Source organism: Equus przewalskii, chromosome 21, assembly GCF_037783145.1.
Source record: "Equus przewalskii isolate Varuska chromosome 21, EquPr2, whole genome shotgun sequence".
Lineage (NCBI taxonomy): Eukaryota > Metazoa > Chordata > Mammalia > Perissodactyla > Equidae > Equus > Equus przewalskii.
Genome location: NC_091851.1, coordinates 2001842 through 2019449, shown reverse-complemented (window position 1 = coordinate 2019449; position 17608 = coordinate 2001842). Strand labels below are relative to the sequence as shown.

At 44.8% G+C, this 17608-nt stretch overlaps 1 protein-coding gene across 2 annotated transcripts in view; it reads right to left on the bottom strand.

Moving 5' to 3' along the window:
- The window catches only part of NAPB (NSF attachment protein beta), a 45268-nt gene extending 39355 nt beyond the window's left edge, over window positions 1-5913 (bottom strand). Inside the window, exon 1 of one of the 2 annotated variants that reach the window (XM_070588536.1) lies at window positions 5576-5913. Coding sequence is in view for 1 of the 2 variants with exons in the window: in XM_070588535.1 (XP_070444636.1) it covers window positions 5576-5673 (98 nt within the window). In the remaining variant the exon portion in view is untranslated. The remainder of the gene's footprint in view (window positions 1-5575) is intronic. The other variant, XM_070588535.1, reaches the window with a different exon arrangement.
- Window positions 5914-17608: the final 11695 nt, after the last annotated feature.

Here is a 17608-nt window from a genome sequence, read left to right as displayed (position 1 = left end):
TGAAAATGTCTGTTCTGACAAAGTACAAATAACTGAATCCTCTCCTCCACATGCGTGTGCGCGCACATACACACACCCCTTGGAGAAAGGGGGAAGTAGAATATACTCACTGACTAGCACATAGGTAATGGGTATTTTCCAGAACAGACAAAATACTAGGAGCCTAAGTAAGGAAAAGGAACAAAGCTTATTAAAAAAGACTCATAGTACAATGGTAACCAGTAGAACAAAAATACAAAATTTCCTAAATAAAAAGGAAAGAAAAGAGATCATATGAAGAAAAATTGCAAATGAAACGTAATACATAAATATATAGTAAATATATAACAAAATATGACAGAATTAATAACCAATCATATACCAGTCATACCAATAATGTAGATGGCCTGAAGATTTTTAGATTCGTTCACAAAGCAAAACCCAACTCTGTGCTGAATATGAGAAATCGAGAGAGACAATTAAAATAAAGCTATTCCGACAGGCTTAAGATAGAGAGATGGTCAAAAGTATACCAAATTTATCAATGAGCTTTTGTTAGATTTGTTCTAGCAAGAAAAAACCCCAAAACCTCCCAAAGGCTTCTCTCTTACTCACTTTACCTGTTTCAGCAGGCTGGCCGTGACTCTGCTGGTTCTTTCTCTGTGGGTCATCTTTTTTTATTCTGGAATGCAGCCCAATCTGGTATGCACTCTTCTTATGACAGAGAGAAAAAACCATGGCAGAAGCACGGGATGGTCCCTGTAGCTTCTGCTCAGATAGAGCATGCATCCCTTCCACTTACACTCTTTCAGTCAAAGTCAGTCATAGGCCAGGATGGGCTCGATGGGGAGGGGAAGTGCACTCTTCCCAGAGCTGGGCAGCACAGGTCACATGGCAACAAACAGAATGTATAATGCTCTTACATAACACAGTCCTAAAGCCGACAAATGCAAATAATAAGGTGGCGGGGATTCCTACCCTGGTATCAGACAAGGCAGAATTTGGGCTTAAAAGTACCAAATAAGATAAAGAAGTTCATTTCATAAACCTATAGATACAATTCATAATGAAATTATATTAGTCATGAATATCTATGTACCAAAATATGGTAGCCAGCTTTTTAAAACAGAAACTACAAGAGATGCAAAGAGAAAGACAGAAATATAAAAGGGGCCATTAATATATCTCTTTTAATACAAAGCAGGTTAAGTGGACAAAAAATAAACACAGACATGAAAGACCTAGACAACATAATCAATAACTAGATCTTAGGGATCTCTATCAAGTCATACACTCTGATAAGAGAAAATTCCCCCTGCTTCTCAAGTGCACATGGACCATTCATGAATGCCAATCATATATCAGGTGGCAGAGAAAATCTCAGTAAGGTCTCTTATCATAATGAAATAAAACTAGAAATTAATAATAATATACAAAAAAGGCCCTTCCACCTGGAACAATACCCTCAAACAAGTCTTAGGTCAAAGAGGAAATGAACTAAAATAAAAACACTAGCTATCAGAATCTACTGGACATAATTAAAACATCAATATAATTTTAAAGGAAAATTCATCCATGAATATTTGGATCCATATAAATTAAATACCACTCCCATTGCCCCAAAAAAGCCAGAGGGAAAAATGAAAGAAAGTAATAAAGGTAAAAGCAGAAATTACTAAGGCAGAAAACTAGTAGAACTAATAAGTCAAAATATTAGTTGTTTGGAGAAAAAGAATCAAAAGAATTAAAAAAAGGAGGAAAGCACAAATAAAAAAGAAATGACAAGAGAGAAATAACTACAGAAATAAAGAACGTTTTTAAAAGTTATAAAAGACTACTTTGCACAACTCTGCAAGTAAGTTTTAAAACCTGGATGAAATGAATAACTTCCTAGGAAAAAGTAATTTACCAAAACTGACCTCAGCAGAGAAAGTTTAAACATTACAAATCTGAGAGGAAAAAAGAGAAAGTTATCAAAGAAATACCCACCAAGAAGCCCAAGACAGTTTCACTATACAAAAAAAGGATTCTAAGAGGATTATACTTAAACCTTAAAGACAAGAGCACAAGAAAAAAGGGAAACTTCCAAATTCTTTTTATGAGGCAGCTGTAACATCAATACTTCAATCTGATAAAGACTATACACAAAAGAATTGTAAATAAAAGAATTTGAAATGAAATATTTAAAAACAGAATCTGATAGTTGATTAAGAAATAATACATTATAAATCCAGAGAAGCTATTCATGGTATACAAGGACAGTTCAACCAAGATATCCATTAATTAACATATTAACAACTAAGGAGAAAAATCATGTTTATCTCCACAGATACTGAACAGGGTTTCAAAATACAACTCTTCATTCAATCCCTAATGAAAATATCCATTAAAACATGAATTGACAGATACTTCCTACCATGAAAAAATATTTTAATACTTTAATTCAAGAAAATATTGATCCATTAATTTGTAAGATTTTAACTAAATTTAATTTAAAAAACCTTTACTTATAATAAGCTCCATTTAAATACAGAAATGGTTAACATTCTGAAATTCTACTTCCAAAGTTTCCTTACTGAACTCTAAGTATCAATCACTCAAAATTCTTTAAAGGTACAAAAGCTTTACTGAATTTATCATCTAATCAAATGAACACAAAGTGAAAGCATAGGACGAGAGAATAAAGTTTCCTATACCTAGTGCGATCCTCTGTCCTGGTTGCATGGACACTCTCGCTTTATACCCATTTTCTTGGCATCTCAAAAATATCCCAGTTTGGACAATATAGTCACGACCACTCTATAACTCACAGAAACAGGGAAATATTTGAAAAAATTTAAAAGTAGAATTGCAGGTTTAAATATGTTATTCACATACAAAAGATAATATTTAGAGAATGAGAAATAGGTAAAAGAAAATGCAAGGCCGTGTAATAAGCTTCATCATTTTTATCAGAATTGACAGACACTATCTAAAATTAATAAATCAGGAAGTCGAAGTATTCTAAAATTATTTAGAATTATGGTGGTAACCATCAGAAGAACTACAAAGAAAGTTAAAAGATTTAGGACAGGGGAGACAAAGAGAAAATTCCACTTTAACAGTGGTTTCTTGTGATGTTTTCATCCCTTGGCAGCTCTGTTCCTGCAAGGGGGATGTGGGAAAGGAACACTGACATCTTGCTGACAAGCAAGGGACTTGTGCCTTACACACAGAAGAAATACAAGACTGACTCTTTCTCAGAAATATACAATGCACATTTTCATCTAATTTTACTGAAAGCAACAAAAAAGGAAGAGATATAGAACAGTAGTAAAAATACAATATCGCCAGAAAACCAGTGTCAGGCAGTGGATAAACACCGAGAGAAGGAGATGAACTCCTAACAGGTTTTAATGTGCAGTTAGGATGCTGAGAATGAGTCTGTGATGTGAAATACATGCAATATGCTGGGCAGCTTTTAATGGCCGCTACAGCCTCAAAACAGCATCACCTGTTCTCTTTAAAGCACTATCTGGTCAGCTCTTAACTATGTGGGCTCAGAGCATACTGATGATAGTATGTATGTTACCTTGTTAATTCAGGAGGCTGACTCAGAGACAGACTACCCCGGCTTTAAATAAAGGATAACAAGAAGAGATTAGCAACGAAAATGGGAAAATTTTACAGCTAAGGAAGTGGGGGCAGAGTGGAGTAACATGCACTCCAGCCTAGAAGGGTGATGAGACGTTCAAGTGATGCCAGACACAATGTAGGATTCTAAACATTTAAAAGTGACACAGAAACTATCTTCCTATTGTAATTGACAGAAACTAGGCCTGGTTTTCGGCTTCAAATAAGTATATAACACTATTAAAACTCACGGAACTCTGAGTATTCTTCCTCCCTAAGCTTTCCTGGAGCCAAGTATTACTGAAAATAACCGTCCTCCATGGTATAAACAACACTTACACAGTACAAAGCTCTTTCAGATATTTTATTTCATTGAAAGACCAACGATCCAGCCCAAAAGGTCTTTGGCTCTGAAATCCTGGAAAAAAGTCAATGTGTCTGGCTCTCTGCTTCCTTGATAAATAACTGAGGCTGACAATTTGGATGAATATGCTAATTAATGTTTCACAATCACCATTTCCGACAGCACTAAACATTTTACAAGCAGACTCACTGAACCCTCATGATGAAATGTACTTTTATTACCCCCATTTTATAGCGGAGGGAACCGAGGCGCAGAGAGGCTAAGCAACTTGCCCCAGGTTCCAAAGCTAGGTTAATAAACTGACCCGCACCCAGGTCAGATCTGGGACGCAGTAACTTTGTGGGAACCGAGTGTGAATGGCGAAGATGAAACTTTTATTATACGGCCTGTCAATGAAACAGGTGATCAACAGTCAAGGAGAAAACAATTCTTTAAAAACAAAAAGGCTTTTCAAAATCCTTTTAGAATCACTGGCTCAGGATTTGGCCTATTTTCACGCAGACAACAACGCAACAGCCCGAGATGAGCATCGAGCACCAGAAGGCTTTTCTCCTTCGTCCATTACAGGTCCTCTTCCCGGAAGCACATCCTGGCTTGAAACACGCAGCGACATTAAGATCACCTCCTCGCGTGAGGTACCACGACACTACTATTTTACCTCAACAGCTTTTACCAGTTTTGCGGATCAGAGAAACGAAGGTCCTGGTGAGAGCACCAAGCATTAGGCAGCGCTCCTTCTGTACTGCCATCGCCTTCACAGGCAGCCAAACCTGAACCGACCGCTAAGCTCCAAACCACACCTGCCCCGAGAAACGCAGGAGCCGCCGGGGGCCCGCACAGCGCGAGAGCCCAGCCCGGGGCGAGGGATGCGCACCGGGGCCCGCACAGCGAGACAGCCCGGGCCGGGGGAGGGGGACGCCCCCGGGGGCCCGCAAAGCGCGAGAGCCCGGGCCGGGGGAGGGGGACGCCCCCGGGGGCCCGCAAAGCGCGAGAGCCCGGGCCGGGGGAGGGGGACGCCCCCGGGGGCCCGCACAGCGCGAGAGCCCGGGCCGGGGCAGGGGGATGCCCCCGGGGGCCCGCACAGCGCGAGAGCCCGGGCCGGGGGAGGGGGACGCCCCCGGGGGCCCGCACAGCGCGAGAGCCCGGGCCGGGGGAGGGGGACGCGCGCCGGGTCCCGCACAGCCCGAGAGTCCGGCCCGGACCCGCGCGGAAACGGCCGGGTCTGACGCACGGCGCCGCCGCTTCTCGGGGGTGAAAGACGCTGCGTAGTCGGGCGGACCTTTTGCTTTCAAAAGGAAAAACAAAAAGCCGCCCGCGCTTTCTGCGCCTCTCCTCGCGAACAGCTGAATCACGCACGCAGCGCGCACGGCCCTCCAGAGCGCAGCCCGCCCCCGGGGCGCCGAGCTCGCGCCCTGCCCGAGAGCCCACAAGGTGCAGGAAGCTGCGGGGGCGCCGCGTCCCCCTCGCCGACGCCAGGCCGGGCCGCCCACAGCCCCTGGGACCCCGCGCCGACGGCCAGCGCTGGGCCGACGCCCGTGGCGGCTGCAGGGGGCGCGGGGGCGGCGGCCGCGGAGGGGCCCGCGACCGAGACCCCTCAGGGCACGCGGGCCTGGAGCTCACCCAAACAGCCCTCGGAGGAAGGAGTGGGAGGCCTTGACTCGCTTCTCGGCCTCCGCCATCAACTGCACCGCCTCACGCTCCTTCCCCGCGTTGTCCATGTCGCCCGCCGCCGCCACAACCTCCTCAGGCGGCTCGGACGCGCCTCCCGCGCCCTCGCCCTCCTCTCGTAGCGGCGGGGAGCGCAGGCGCGGCGCGCGGCCTGTCGGGATTTGTAGTCCGGGGCCTGGCGGCGGCGCTGCGCCAGAGTCAGGTGCAGTTCCCAGCTGGCTGCAGAGCCTGGCAGCGCGGGAGCCGAGCTTGAAGACCGCCCGCGCCAGGGGTTTTGGGGCGGGGAGGGTGACCCTCTGCAGGGAACCCAGGCCAAGGTAAATCTTAATCTCTTAAGTATGGAGGTAATGGAAAATGGCCCGTGGCTTGCGGTAAAGATCACCTCAAACATGCAGCATCACGTTGGTTCAGAAATCCCTGCTCAACACGACTGACACATGGCAATGGGATGGATGAAGAAATGGGGCAACAGATTAGAACATTTAACCTACGCCCCAGCTCCGTAAAGGGAATCTAAGGCAGCCACTGAAAGCAATTTCATTAACGTTGTGATGCCCATCCACCCACCCACTCGCAACAGCTGGCAGAAAGAGCTATTTTTATCTCCAGAGCAAGACGTTCAAGAATGTACCATTTCTGCCAATGTAAGCTCACAATTAGTTTTCAGTCTCCCTGATAACCTGATATCAGTTTCCCTACATTAAACCCAACATGTATGGGGTCAACACCAAAACACTCTTTCCTTGCTTGCCCTGGCTTCTTGGCTCCAGAATCCACTATCCTCCATGGAGACAGACACCACCAAGGACAAGCATCTGGATTCATTATCTCCTTCCTGCAAAGAGATACAGGCTGGTGGGAAAGCTGCTAACCAGCAATGTCACAGGCCCCCTCCTCTCTGCAAGTGTCTCAAGGGCTAACACAGGCTGGTGGGAAAGCTCGGACCATGGAGGCCATATGCTCCTCCTCCCCTACCTAAAACCCCAAATAAAAACCCTTCCTTTTAGCTTTTCGGAGAGTTTGGGATTTCAGCGTTAGCTGCCCTCTCTCCTTGCTCAGCGCTGTGCAATAATAAAATTCCTACTTTCTTCCACTACACTCAGTGTCAGAGATTGGCGTGCTGCACAACGGGTGAGTGAACTCACTTCAGGTTTAATATCATCCATATATTGCAACTTTCTGTGGGTCCTCTCTTTCTTGGTTGTGAATGAGCTGCATACATTCAATATACGCATAATCTACTGTTTTTATTGACTGAATTCTTTTCAATGGATCTGAGCCATTGAGCTCTCTTATCTTTTACGTAATGCTGGCCATGGAGGGTGGGTCTTCTAGGACATAATTCTTGCCTGCCAGGAAGACTTCTAATCTCCTAGGAGAAGTATCTGTAGATAGATGCTCTGGTGTGCCAGTAGTTTCCAGGCCTGTCCCAGAGGGAGTTCTTTTTTAATACGAAGTCTAGACTAGTCATTTACATTGGCAATGCTAAAGCAGAGGTAGTGGAGTAAATATGAAAATCTCTGTCAAATGAGAGCTTGTGACAATTTCAAACTATTAACAAATACACTTGGCACTGACACAAAATATATGTGAGAAAATGAATCTTGTCTTTAGAGAGCAAGGCAAGAGGACCAATTCCTAGAAAGAAAGGTGACTAAAGCACATACCTCAAGAGTTTATGCTTTGCAGGCACCCTAGAGGGAGAAGGAAATCTCACATCTTCGGGCAGAGTTTATCTACTCTTACTACATGCAGTATTCTAACTTCAAAAAGCTAATGTGTGTGCTTATGGAACAGGGAAGAAGGAGGCAGGAAATTAAAGGTGGTACTGAACCTCTTAATCTCGAGTTTGTGTGCCTGATGCACAATAAGACGTCAGTCTTGGAGATGGAGAAAGATCTATTTGAATTGGCCCAAACAAGAAAGCAGGAGGATAGTTTCTCTCAAATCTGCCTCAAGGAAAGAAGAAAGCAGGGGATCTTCATAGAGCCAAGGGGCTTAGCAGGAGGAGTTTCAGAGAAACAAGGGGGAATTCTGTGTTTCTTTCACTTCCAATAAGCCTTTGGGCAATCAGATTTCTGGGTGTCAGTAGCAGCTGGGGTCTGGTTATCTGGTGATCATAATCTCCTTAAAGGCACTCATTTTCTTCTGCAAAACAAGCTCATAAATCCTTGTGACCCTTGAGTCACCCCTCAGGTTAAAAAAGAAAACAGTAAATTAACGAGATTAACTTCTTTTCATCTGTGTCTGTGTTGGAAACAAGATCTAACGGTAAACACAGGAGGCTAGATTGGAATGTTGAGTGTCCAACTACCCACCCTGAGAGATGGTCTGCAAAGGTAAGGCTGTTCTTGTTGAATATTTACAGTGACCCTCAGGTACCCAGCTTCAGCAATAAATGCAGGAGTAAGGAGAAAAACTGCAAAAAGTGGGCCTCAGCATTTGAAAAGCGTAGCAGTCTTTGGGAATTTAATGGAGTTGGGCCAACTTGAAAGCTCCTAAGGGCAGCATGAGCCTGTTGATCAGCAGATCCTAAGAGCAGCATCAGTTTCCAAAGCTGGCTCAATGTGCAAACTCTTAAGGAGGTTCAAGAAATACTGATTCCCAAGCCACTAGCATTTTGTTTCAGGATCTCCTGGCATCTAGGAAGCGTACATATTAAAAAGAACTCTCCACCACTATTCTGAAGCATACAATTTTAGACTCTCAAATCCGTAGTCAGCTGAAAAGGAGATAGAATGGGCTGTCTCCTCTAAACTAGAATGTGCAGTTAAGGCTGGCAGGCGTACACCTTGACATTTTTGATATTTCTGAGTATTTCCATCATTCTCTTCTTTCTCCTGGGCACTCCCACCCTTCCCCTAGTCCTCACCCAAGTAAGAGAAAAATTTCAAACCTTAATTATTGTGTAGAGCCTGTTTTCTTCTCCCAGAGGCCAGGTGAGGGGAGTCGGCAAAGAAGAGAGACAAACCTCACAGAATAAGGACCAACTAGAGGGACTAGTGGGGAATTTTTGAAGCAGAAGGCAAAAGAGACCTGCTTTAGTGTGGGCCAGGGAGGGAGGGAGGCCCTCAAACAGGAGCTGTCCAGGAGCAGATCCAAAGGACCTGTGGCCTGTGCCTGTGCTGACCAGGACAGTGGCCACTTGCCATAGGTGGCCATTTAAATTTAAATCAAATAATAAGAAATAAAATACGAAATTTTGCTTCTCAGTCACACTAGCCACATTTCAGCTGCTCAATAGCCACACATAGCTAATGGCTACCATATCAGATTGCACAAATATAGAACATTTCTCTCTTTGCACAAAGGTCTGGTGGACAATGCTGACCTATACACACCTTGTCTTTCACCAGCTCTGGACACTTGGAAGAAAAGAGGGAAAAGGCTTCAGACTGTTTCTGAGAAGATGGAGCAGGAAAGGAGGCGCCTGCACCCTGGACAAGGCAGAACCAAGGAGAACCTGCAGGCCTTTCCTTGCGAGCAGATCAGGGTGGACACACAGACACTCAGACTGATGAACACATGAGGTTAGATTGGAATGTTGAGTGTCCAGCTGCCCACCCTGAGAGATGGTCCATAAAGGTAAGGCTGAAGCCATTTGAGAACAGCCAGCTCTAGGAGAGGCAAGGACAGGAAAGAACCCATGGGGAAAACAAGGGGTAGCCATCTGCGTGTGTTCACAGGAGGGGGTGTGGCATGGGAAGAGTCCTGTGTGGAGTCTGGCACCACCTGAGCATACAGCAGGCACAAACGCAGTGTACCTGCAGGATTTCCTGGGCTAGTGTCCTGACTGGCCAGTGCAGATGCCTGGTACACTGGGTGAGCACCCGCCAGGCAACTGAGTACAGCTGGCTCTCACTACTAAGTCAGTAAGTTCTCAGCTACCGGTTACTAGGTTGCTAAGATCACTTAGTGTCACCTACCTCTCCTCCCTCTGGTTCCAAAATCGTTTGGGAACTTCTGATTGTGACTAGCACTTAATATTCACGTGCTTGCTGGTCCCCACTGCCATCACCTGCGATTCTCCTCGGGGTCCTCTTTGGCCTTCCAGCCTGCTCTGCTTGAATGCTGGAGAGGGAGGGGATTAACTAAGTTCATTAATAGAGGAGTTAATGCCTCTTTGCCTCCTGGGAACGGCCCTCAGTCAATGACTCTTGGGAAGTTGGAGGATAAAGACCCCTCTGGTGGGACAACTCTGAGGAGTGTTCTGCGCTCCCTCTCAGAGGCTCCCGTGGGAAGGAGCTCCATCTGCCCACAGTAGAAGGTTGCTTGTTCTATACCCTTTATGGACTTCCTTCCCTTCCCTGTCCCCACACCCCGCTGGTGCTGCCTGATACTGTCACTTCCCAATAAATTGCTTTCTCTAGACTCCTTGTCTCAAGGTCTGCTTCTGGGAGAACACAAACTAAGACAGAGAGGATAGGCACTGACTACAAATAGGTGTGTTCTAGTCGCCATGGATAGTCATGGTGTTCATTACAAATTCATAAACTGGGATTGTCACCCATGCATAACTGTATACTGATGGTTCTGGTTCCCACTGCAACTTAGTGCTGTGAAACAACAATCATTTAATAGGATTATCATTCGTGGTTTTAGGGGTTGACCGGGCTCAGCTGTGTGGTTCTCAGTCAGATGGGAGCCGGAGGTGAGGCTGACTCAGGGGCTTCTTCCCGCACACGCCTGGTGCCTGGGATGGGAAGACTCCAAAGGCCAGAGCAACCGTAGATCCTCGCGTGTCTCTGGTCTCTTACTTGGTGGCCAGGGCTCCAAAGGTGCTGGGGGGAGGGGGAGCCAGGCAGCAGCTGCATCACCTTTAAGACCTAGTTTCCAAAGTTCTGAGGCATCACTTCTGCTTCCCTGAAGCAAATCCCTTAGGCTCACCCATATGCAAGGGATGGATCTCAAAGGATTTACAGACATGTTAAAACCACCATAGTTAGCTTCAAGGGAGCCAGTTCCCACCCTGGTCCACTCTGGTTGCATTGACAGAGCTGTGACTCTGGAGTCCCCCTGGGGGGACTGGGGAGCAGCCCCTTGCCTCCAAGGGTCCTGGAGTCCTGAGGGGACCTGCGTGGCCTTCAGCTGCCTCCTCCAATGACATCTTGGCCTTGCTTCTGTCTGCAAAATAAGAGTGGCTCAGAGGATCTGGACAAGGCCAAGTCTGTGCAGTGTGGTCCCCTTTAGAAGGCAAGAAGAAACGAAGCCATTCTAGAAGGCTTTTCATCCCACAGCGTCAAAGTAATGAATTCATGAAAATAAATGTTGGCCCTTCCTGGTGATGAGGTGGGGCTTCAGCACTTTGTGCAGCTTTAAGGACAGAATTTACTCGCTCTGTTTGTAGTGGTTCTTTTCTTTTTCCTCATGGACTTGCAAAACTTGAGAGCATTTGAGCGGAGAACTTCAAAGGAATAATTAGATAAGTGTTTTTATTACCACTTTTTTTCACTTTTCAAAACAACAGTAGTTTGTACATGTGTGTGTGAGATACATTTCATACCACGTCAAAATTGCTACAAATATTCTCAAAGGCAGCTTGTTAATGTTATTTAACATTTCCTTAAGAAATCATCCTGTAAAATTTAGACCAAAGAATTAGAAAAGGTAAAATTCAGTATACACAAATATATGTTAGAGGAAACATACAAAATGGTAAATTAAGTTAAAATACTTATGAAAAATAATAGTCATTAATTAACATTATTCTTTTCATTAGTTGACATGAAATTCCACAAACATTTTGAAATTAACTTGATGCTTTTAAATATGGCAAATGGGCATAAGAACAAAGATGACTCAACTTTTATTTATATGATACATTCTAAGACTTTTCTTCTTTATGCTTAAAATAGTTCTTCTCAAAGTTATGGTTCTGAGCTACAGGTACAATGACTTAAAGGGAAAAGTCGTTTATTTCTCAGAATGTCTTTTGATATCCTATCACGTTATTATTTAATGTTACATTAAAGAAATTTTAGGAAAATTTTTTCACCTATATTTCTACCTAACCAGAGTGTTTTCCTTTTTTATGTATATGTGTTCCTATCAAATCTTTATCAAACCTACAAGTATGTAGACATTATAAGCATGTATATTTGTTTGTATTTTGTTTGCTTAGGAAGGATAAGCATTTTCTATATTGCTGCAAGTCTTTGTGATTAATTATTATTGAATAATAATTCAATGTACCAAATTTTACAGAGCTCTTTCCCATCATGGCAGATGTGCGTTTTGTCATATTTGGATATTACCAAAATATTTAGGTCTGTCCCAAAAAGCAGGAAGGGTTTTCCCATCGGTGATCCACACTGTCACAGGCTTATTCAGAGTGTGGTGCCAGCATCTCTTCATATTTCGTCTGAAAGAACTACGTCTTCATAAACTCACTCTGCACTATAGCGACTGGATTTGAAATTACGGTCAATGATTATTATTCATAGATTCTGTATTTGCAAATTTGCCTTTTTGCTAAAATTTATTTGTAACCCCAAAACCAATACTCATGGCAGTTTTGTGGTCATTATGGACATTTGCAGAGCAGTGAAAAATTTGAGTGGCCTGACACACATGTTCCCAGCTACGGTCGGACAAGGCAACACTGCCTTTATTTTTAGCTCTTATACTCTAAGTGTCCTTTTCATGGACTGTTTAGTGCCACATTTTTCATGTTTTTTTGTTGGCGATTTCACTGCTTAAAACTGCCCCAAAACAAAGTGCTGAAGTGCTCTCTAGGCACTTCCTAGACACAAGGAGGCTGTGATGTGCTTTACGGAGAAAATACATGTGGTAGATAAGCTTTGAGCAGGCATGCGTTATAGCGCTGTTGGCTACGAGTCCAATGTTAATAAGTCAACTATATATGTCACATAAAGTGTTTTGAAACAGAAACACATATGAAACAAGGTTATATATTGATGGGTTGACAAAAATGTGACCAGAGACTCATGAGAATCAAACCTGTATTTCCCTTTAGAGCTATAGTTCAGTATTAATTCAGTGTCTGTGGTGACTTTACAGAACGTAACTACCTCGAATGGCGAGAACTGACCATACATTGGGAGGGAGTCCGGACAAAGAAAATGAAATGAAGCCAGATCATAGAATCTCTCTTTTCCAATCTTTCAAAGAAACAGTAAAGAAAATAAAAAACTAGCAACTACTCCAGAGAATTAAGACAGAGGGAAATCTCCCTGTGTCAGATCACATTGCTTTCTAGTCCCACTCGCTAGCCAGCTTTATGCTGCTCTCTGCCCCAGGACGTTGACCTGTATGAACTCCATCAGTGGGGCTCCCATGCCCTCTGACTTCTTATTGTGTTTGGCTAAGGAGGTGCCCAGCGAGAGGCGGGGGGGTGGAAGGTGAATGAGATCATGGCATTTGTCCCCTGGGCCCTCCACAGGGTGGCACCTGAGGCTGCCTGACATCTAGATCGGCTCCCTCATCCTTCAGCAAATGACGGCCCTGTAATGGCTCTGGGGTTCCCTTGCACCTGCAGAATTGTAAATACCCCCTGTAAATAAACTCTCCTATGGTGCGTGTGCCTCCGTTTGCTGTGGGGACCCTGACTGACATACTCGCTCCCCAGCTCATTGTGCAAGGCTGGTATAACCTTGAAACCCAGACCAGAAAAGGCCCGTGTGAGAAAGGACAGTCTCGGGCCAGTCTGACTCATGAACGTGGGTACAAATTTCTGAACAAAGCATCACCACACACCATGCACAGAAATCTAGATGGTTATGGATATGATGTGAAATGCTGAACTTTAAAAGTTTCAGAAGTTTTAAATGAAAATATAGGAAAGTAACTTTATGACCTTGATTTCCTAAATAAGACATTGAAACTGCAAACTCTAAGAGAAAAAAAGTCGATACGTTCCCTGCATTAAGTCTAAGAATTTCTTTTCACTGACGTAGCATAACTCAAATGAAAAGACAAGGTCACAACCCAGAAAAAGATATTTGTAGCACATGTACCCCAAAATAATTATTATTAAGGACATGAAAATCCTACAAATCAATGGAAGACAAATAACCAAAGTGAAAAAATGGGCAAAGGACTTGAAGAATGTTACAACAGGGTCTTGGCCCTTTTCAGCTTTTGCTGCTCATTACTTCAGAAGGACGATTGTCTGCTCACAGAAAAACAGAAAGATAGCAGGAGAAAAGCAGAAGCAGGGGCGTGGCAGCCTGCAGAAACTGTGCGCTTTTTACTTGCTTTCAACATGGGAATTGATGCTTATTTAAATAGAGTGGTCTGTGCAGGAGCTGGCGAACCAATACTGGATTATGGAAAACATCTGCAGAGACGAGACCAAAGGCTGCATGAGGACAACGGCCTGCAGACAAACCCTGCCATCCTCGATGCCAGGTGGAAGTCCTATGGAGACAGTGAGAAGGCTTGGCCTCTTATGACACATCCGACTTTCTGAGCTTCATGATTTCTCAGTTTTCTTAGTCTGGAAAGAGAAAATGTACACTGGGCCTTGTTTGGCAGTGCCAGCTCTTAGCCATCTCTAGCACCACCTTGTCATTGTTGACATTATGCACCGGCTGCTGGCCTGCTCCCCAGGACCAGCAGGCATTTCCAGCCAAGGTCTGCCACGTCCTTCAGTGCAGCCCTAGGGACAAGGGCTCAGGGTCACAGTGAGGGCTGCCACTGGTGGCCTCGGCAGTGCTCCCCTGCAGCCTCACATGGAGAGTACCCATACCGTGGATTGCTCCTTGCTGGGTTGGCGTTGAAGGGTTGCTGGCAGCAGGGTGGGTCTCAAATAGCTTTGCTTTCTGCCTGGGTGATACCCAAGTCAGCAGCCAGTCCAGACTAGGACGATTTAGGGGACAAAGAAGAACTTATTGAACAGTGCTACAAAAAGAAAACAAGAAAAGACGGTGGAGAGAAGAACCCAAATGAGAGCAGCACAGTTATTTGCAAGGGCTTGTTTGTTCACCTAGAGTGAGGAGCAGAAGCACAATAGCAGATGTAGGCTCATGAACAGGGGGTCGTGCCGCGACGCCTCTCGCAGCTCTGATGCTGGTCAGTGGCAATGAAGATGGAGGGAGGGCTTCGGGGAGGAGTTCATAGGAAAGCTTCAGGGCAGCTGCACCTGCTTCACCTCGATGGCCCCTGGAGGAGATTTCCCTCCCTACTGAAATAGCCAACGTGGTTGAGCCCTATGCACCAGACACTGTGTTGGACACTTCTGTGCCTCTTATAATTTAATTTTCACAGTCCTCTGAGGTATTTACTATTATACCAATTTTGCAGATGAGGAAATTGAGACTCAAGGTGAAGCAATTGCTAAGCAACAGTAGAAAGGCTGCCTCCTTCCCCACTTCTGACCCTATTCTGTAGCTCTCCCACCATTCACAGCAGCCCGAAACGCACAGTGAGACCAGGACGGACCAGCCTGGATGTCTGGACTCAGCCTGGCTGGGCAGAGGATGCCCTAGTTGGCTACCTGTCCTGGAACATGCTGGCATCCTTGGGCATGGCTTCCCACCTGTTAGATGACCTACAGTTTCCCTCCTGCTTTGGGGAGTAAGGGCACCCCACTTCAGGTTCCCAATCAGAGGCATAACATGATGAGCAATGGTTTTTGACCAGACTGATGGGTGATCTGGGCAGACCTGAGAGCTCAGGTCAAGGAGGAGCCTGAGAAGTTTGTTGGGGAAGGGGCAAAAATGACAAAGGTAGGACAAGGGAGTGAATTAAAAGCCACAACCAAGAAACTCCTGGTCTCCAGACTCCTCAGCCTACAAGAGCAGAGCTTACAGTGATGGGACACACTCTGCCTTTGTTTGTTTCCTGTTTTTTGTCCCCTGGGAGCAGGCCTGACAAAGAATTCCAAATCGTGGTTGACAGTAGGCAAAGCCAGGAAGTTGTGCAGCTCACAGAGAGCCCCCGTTGGGCCCCACCACCTCACCCACACACCACACAGCCATGGGCTAACCTAAGATGAATCCCATCCATGTGCCACCATCACTGGTCCAGCAGGGGCCCTGCTGCTGGGTCCAGCCATGAGACAGAAGGCCAGGTTTGCTGCACTCTTGGGAAAGATGCTTTCTCTTTCCTAAGAACCAACTACCAATGAAGCTGTCTTCCCCTGGGTGGTGTGGCAGCAGATGAGAAGGTGGCCTGGGTGCAGGCAGGTGGGAGGAGCCATGGTGCAGACCTTACTCTTGTCAGATTTGCCCCTATGTGGCTCTGGCCAAGGGCAGTCCTTTCTCACTCAGTGTCCTGGGTCATGAAAAGGAACACAAGAGTGGCAGGAAAGGGACCCCAGGCTGAGTGTCTGTTCTGTAGAAAGCACTGTGTTTATTCCTGCATACCCTTCATCCATCCGTCCATCCATCCATCCATCCATCCATCCATCATCCAAACTGCTTTATTGAGGCATAGTGGACATAAAACAAACTGCACATATTTAAAGTGTACAGTTTGATGGGTTTTGACATATCTATCATCTGCAAAATCATCACTACAATGCATAAAATGAACATGTCTATCACCCAAAGTTTCCTCATGCCCCATTGCATTCCTTCCTTACTCCATGGACATAGCAGGCCCCATATCTCCTACAATTTCATGCTATAATCAGGGCTCCTATTTTCTCCTTCTTTTATTTTTTTAAAATTTAAAAAAAAATTTTAAATTTTAATTTTTACAGCAGTAACATTGGATTATAACATTATATAACTTTCAGATGTACATCATAATATATTTCGAATTCTGTGTAGATTACGTCTTGTTCATCACCCAAAGACTAATTACAGTCCATCACCACACATGTACCTAATTACCCCTTTTGCCTCCCTCCATCCCCTCTTCCCCTCTTGTAACCATCAATCTAGTCTCTGTTGCTATGTGTTTGTTTGTTGTTGTTTTTATCTTCTGCTTATGAGTGAGATCATATGGTATTTGACTTTCTCCCTCTGACTTATTTCACTTAGCTTAATGCCCTCAAGGTCCGTCCATGTTGTTACAAATGGCCGGATTCTATCATTTCTTATGGCTGAGTAGTATTCCATTGTGTATATATACCACACCTTCTTTACCCATTTGTTCCTTGATGGGCACCTAGGCTGCTTCCAAGTCTTGGCTATTGTGAATAGTGCTGTGATGAACATAGGGGTGCAGGTATCTTTATGCATTTGTGTTTTCAAGCTCTTTGGATAGATACCCATCAGTGGAACAGCTGGATCATATGGTAGATATATTCTTAATTTTCTGAGGATACTTCGTATGTTTTCCATGGTGGCTGCACCAGTTTACACTCCTACCAGCAGTGTACGAGGGTTCCCTTCTCCCCACATCCTCTCCAACACTTGTTTGTCCCCTTCTTTTATTCAGAAGAACAGGGCTCGTTTTTTCCCCTTTTCCCATGAACATAACTAGCCTGCCTAATGTACCCTTATTCCACGGAAATAATCAGGCTCCCTATTTTCCTCTTATCCTATGCCTGTAACCAGGCAACGTATTTTCCTGTGATTCCATGGAAATAAATAGGTCCTCTGTTTTCCCATTGTTCTGGACATGACTGGGCCATATACAGAGCCAGGTCCTCTAGGTCCCTATTAGTTCATGCACACGACCAAGTTCCCTATTTTTCCCTTTTCCATGGAAATGTCCAAAGACCTGCTATCCTCTAATTCCATGGACATGACCAAGCTCCCTGTTTCCCTCTATTCAGTGGATCTAATCAGGCTCCTCATTTCTTCCTTACTCCGTGGAGAAGACCAAGGCCCCTATTTTCCACTTATTATATAGACATGACCAAAACCTCTATTTTCCCCTTAATCTCTAGAAATAACCTGTCCTACCTTAGTTTTCCTGCGACTCATAGCTATAACTCTTCTCCCTATTTTCGTCTGATCCCATGTATTACCAGGTCTCCTATTTTCCCTTATTCCATGGACATGACTGGGACTGCTATTTTCCCCTTGGTACATGATCATGCCCCCACTTTGTTCTTACTTCTGGCCATAG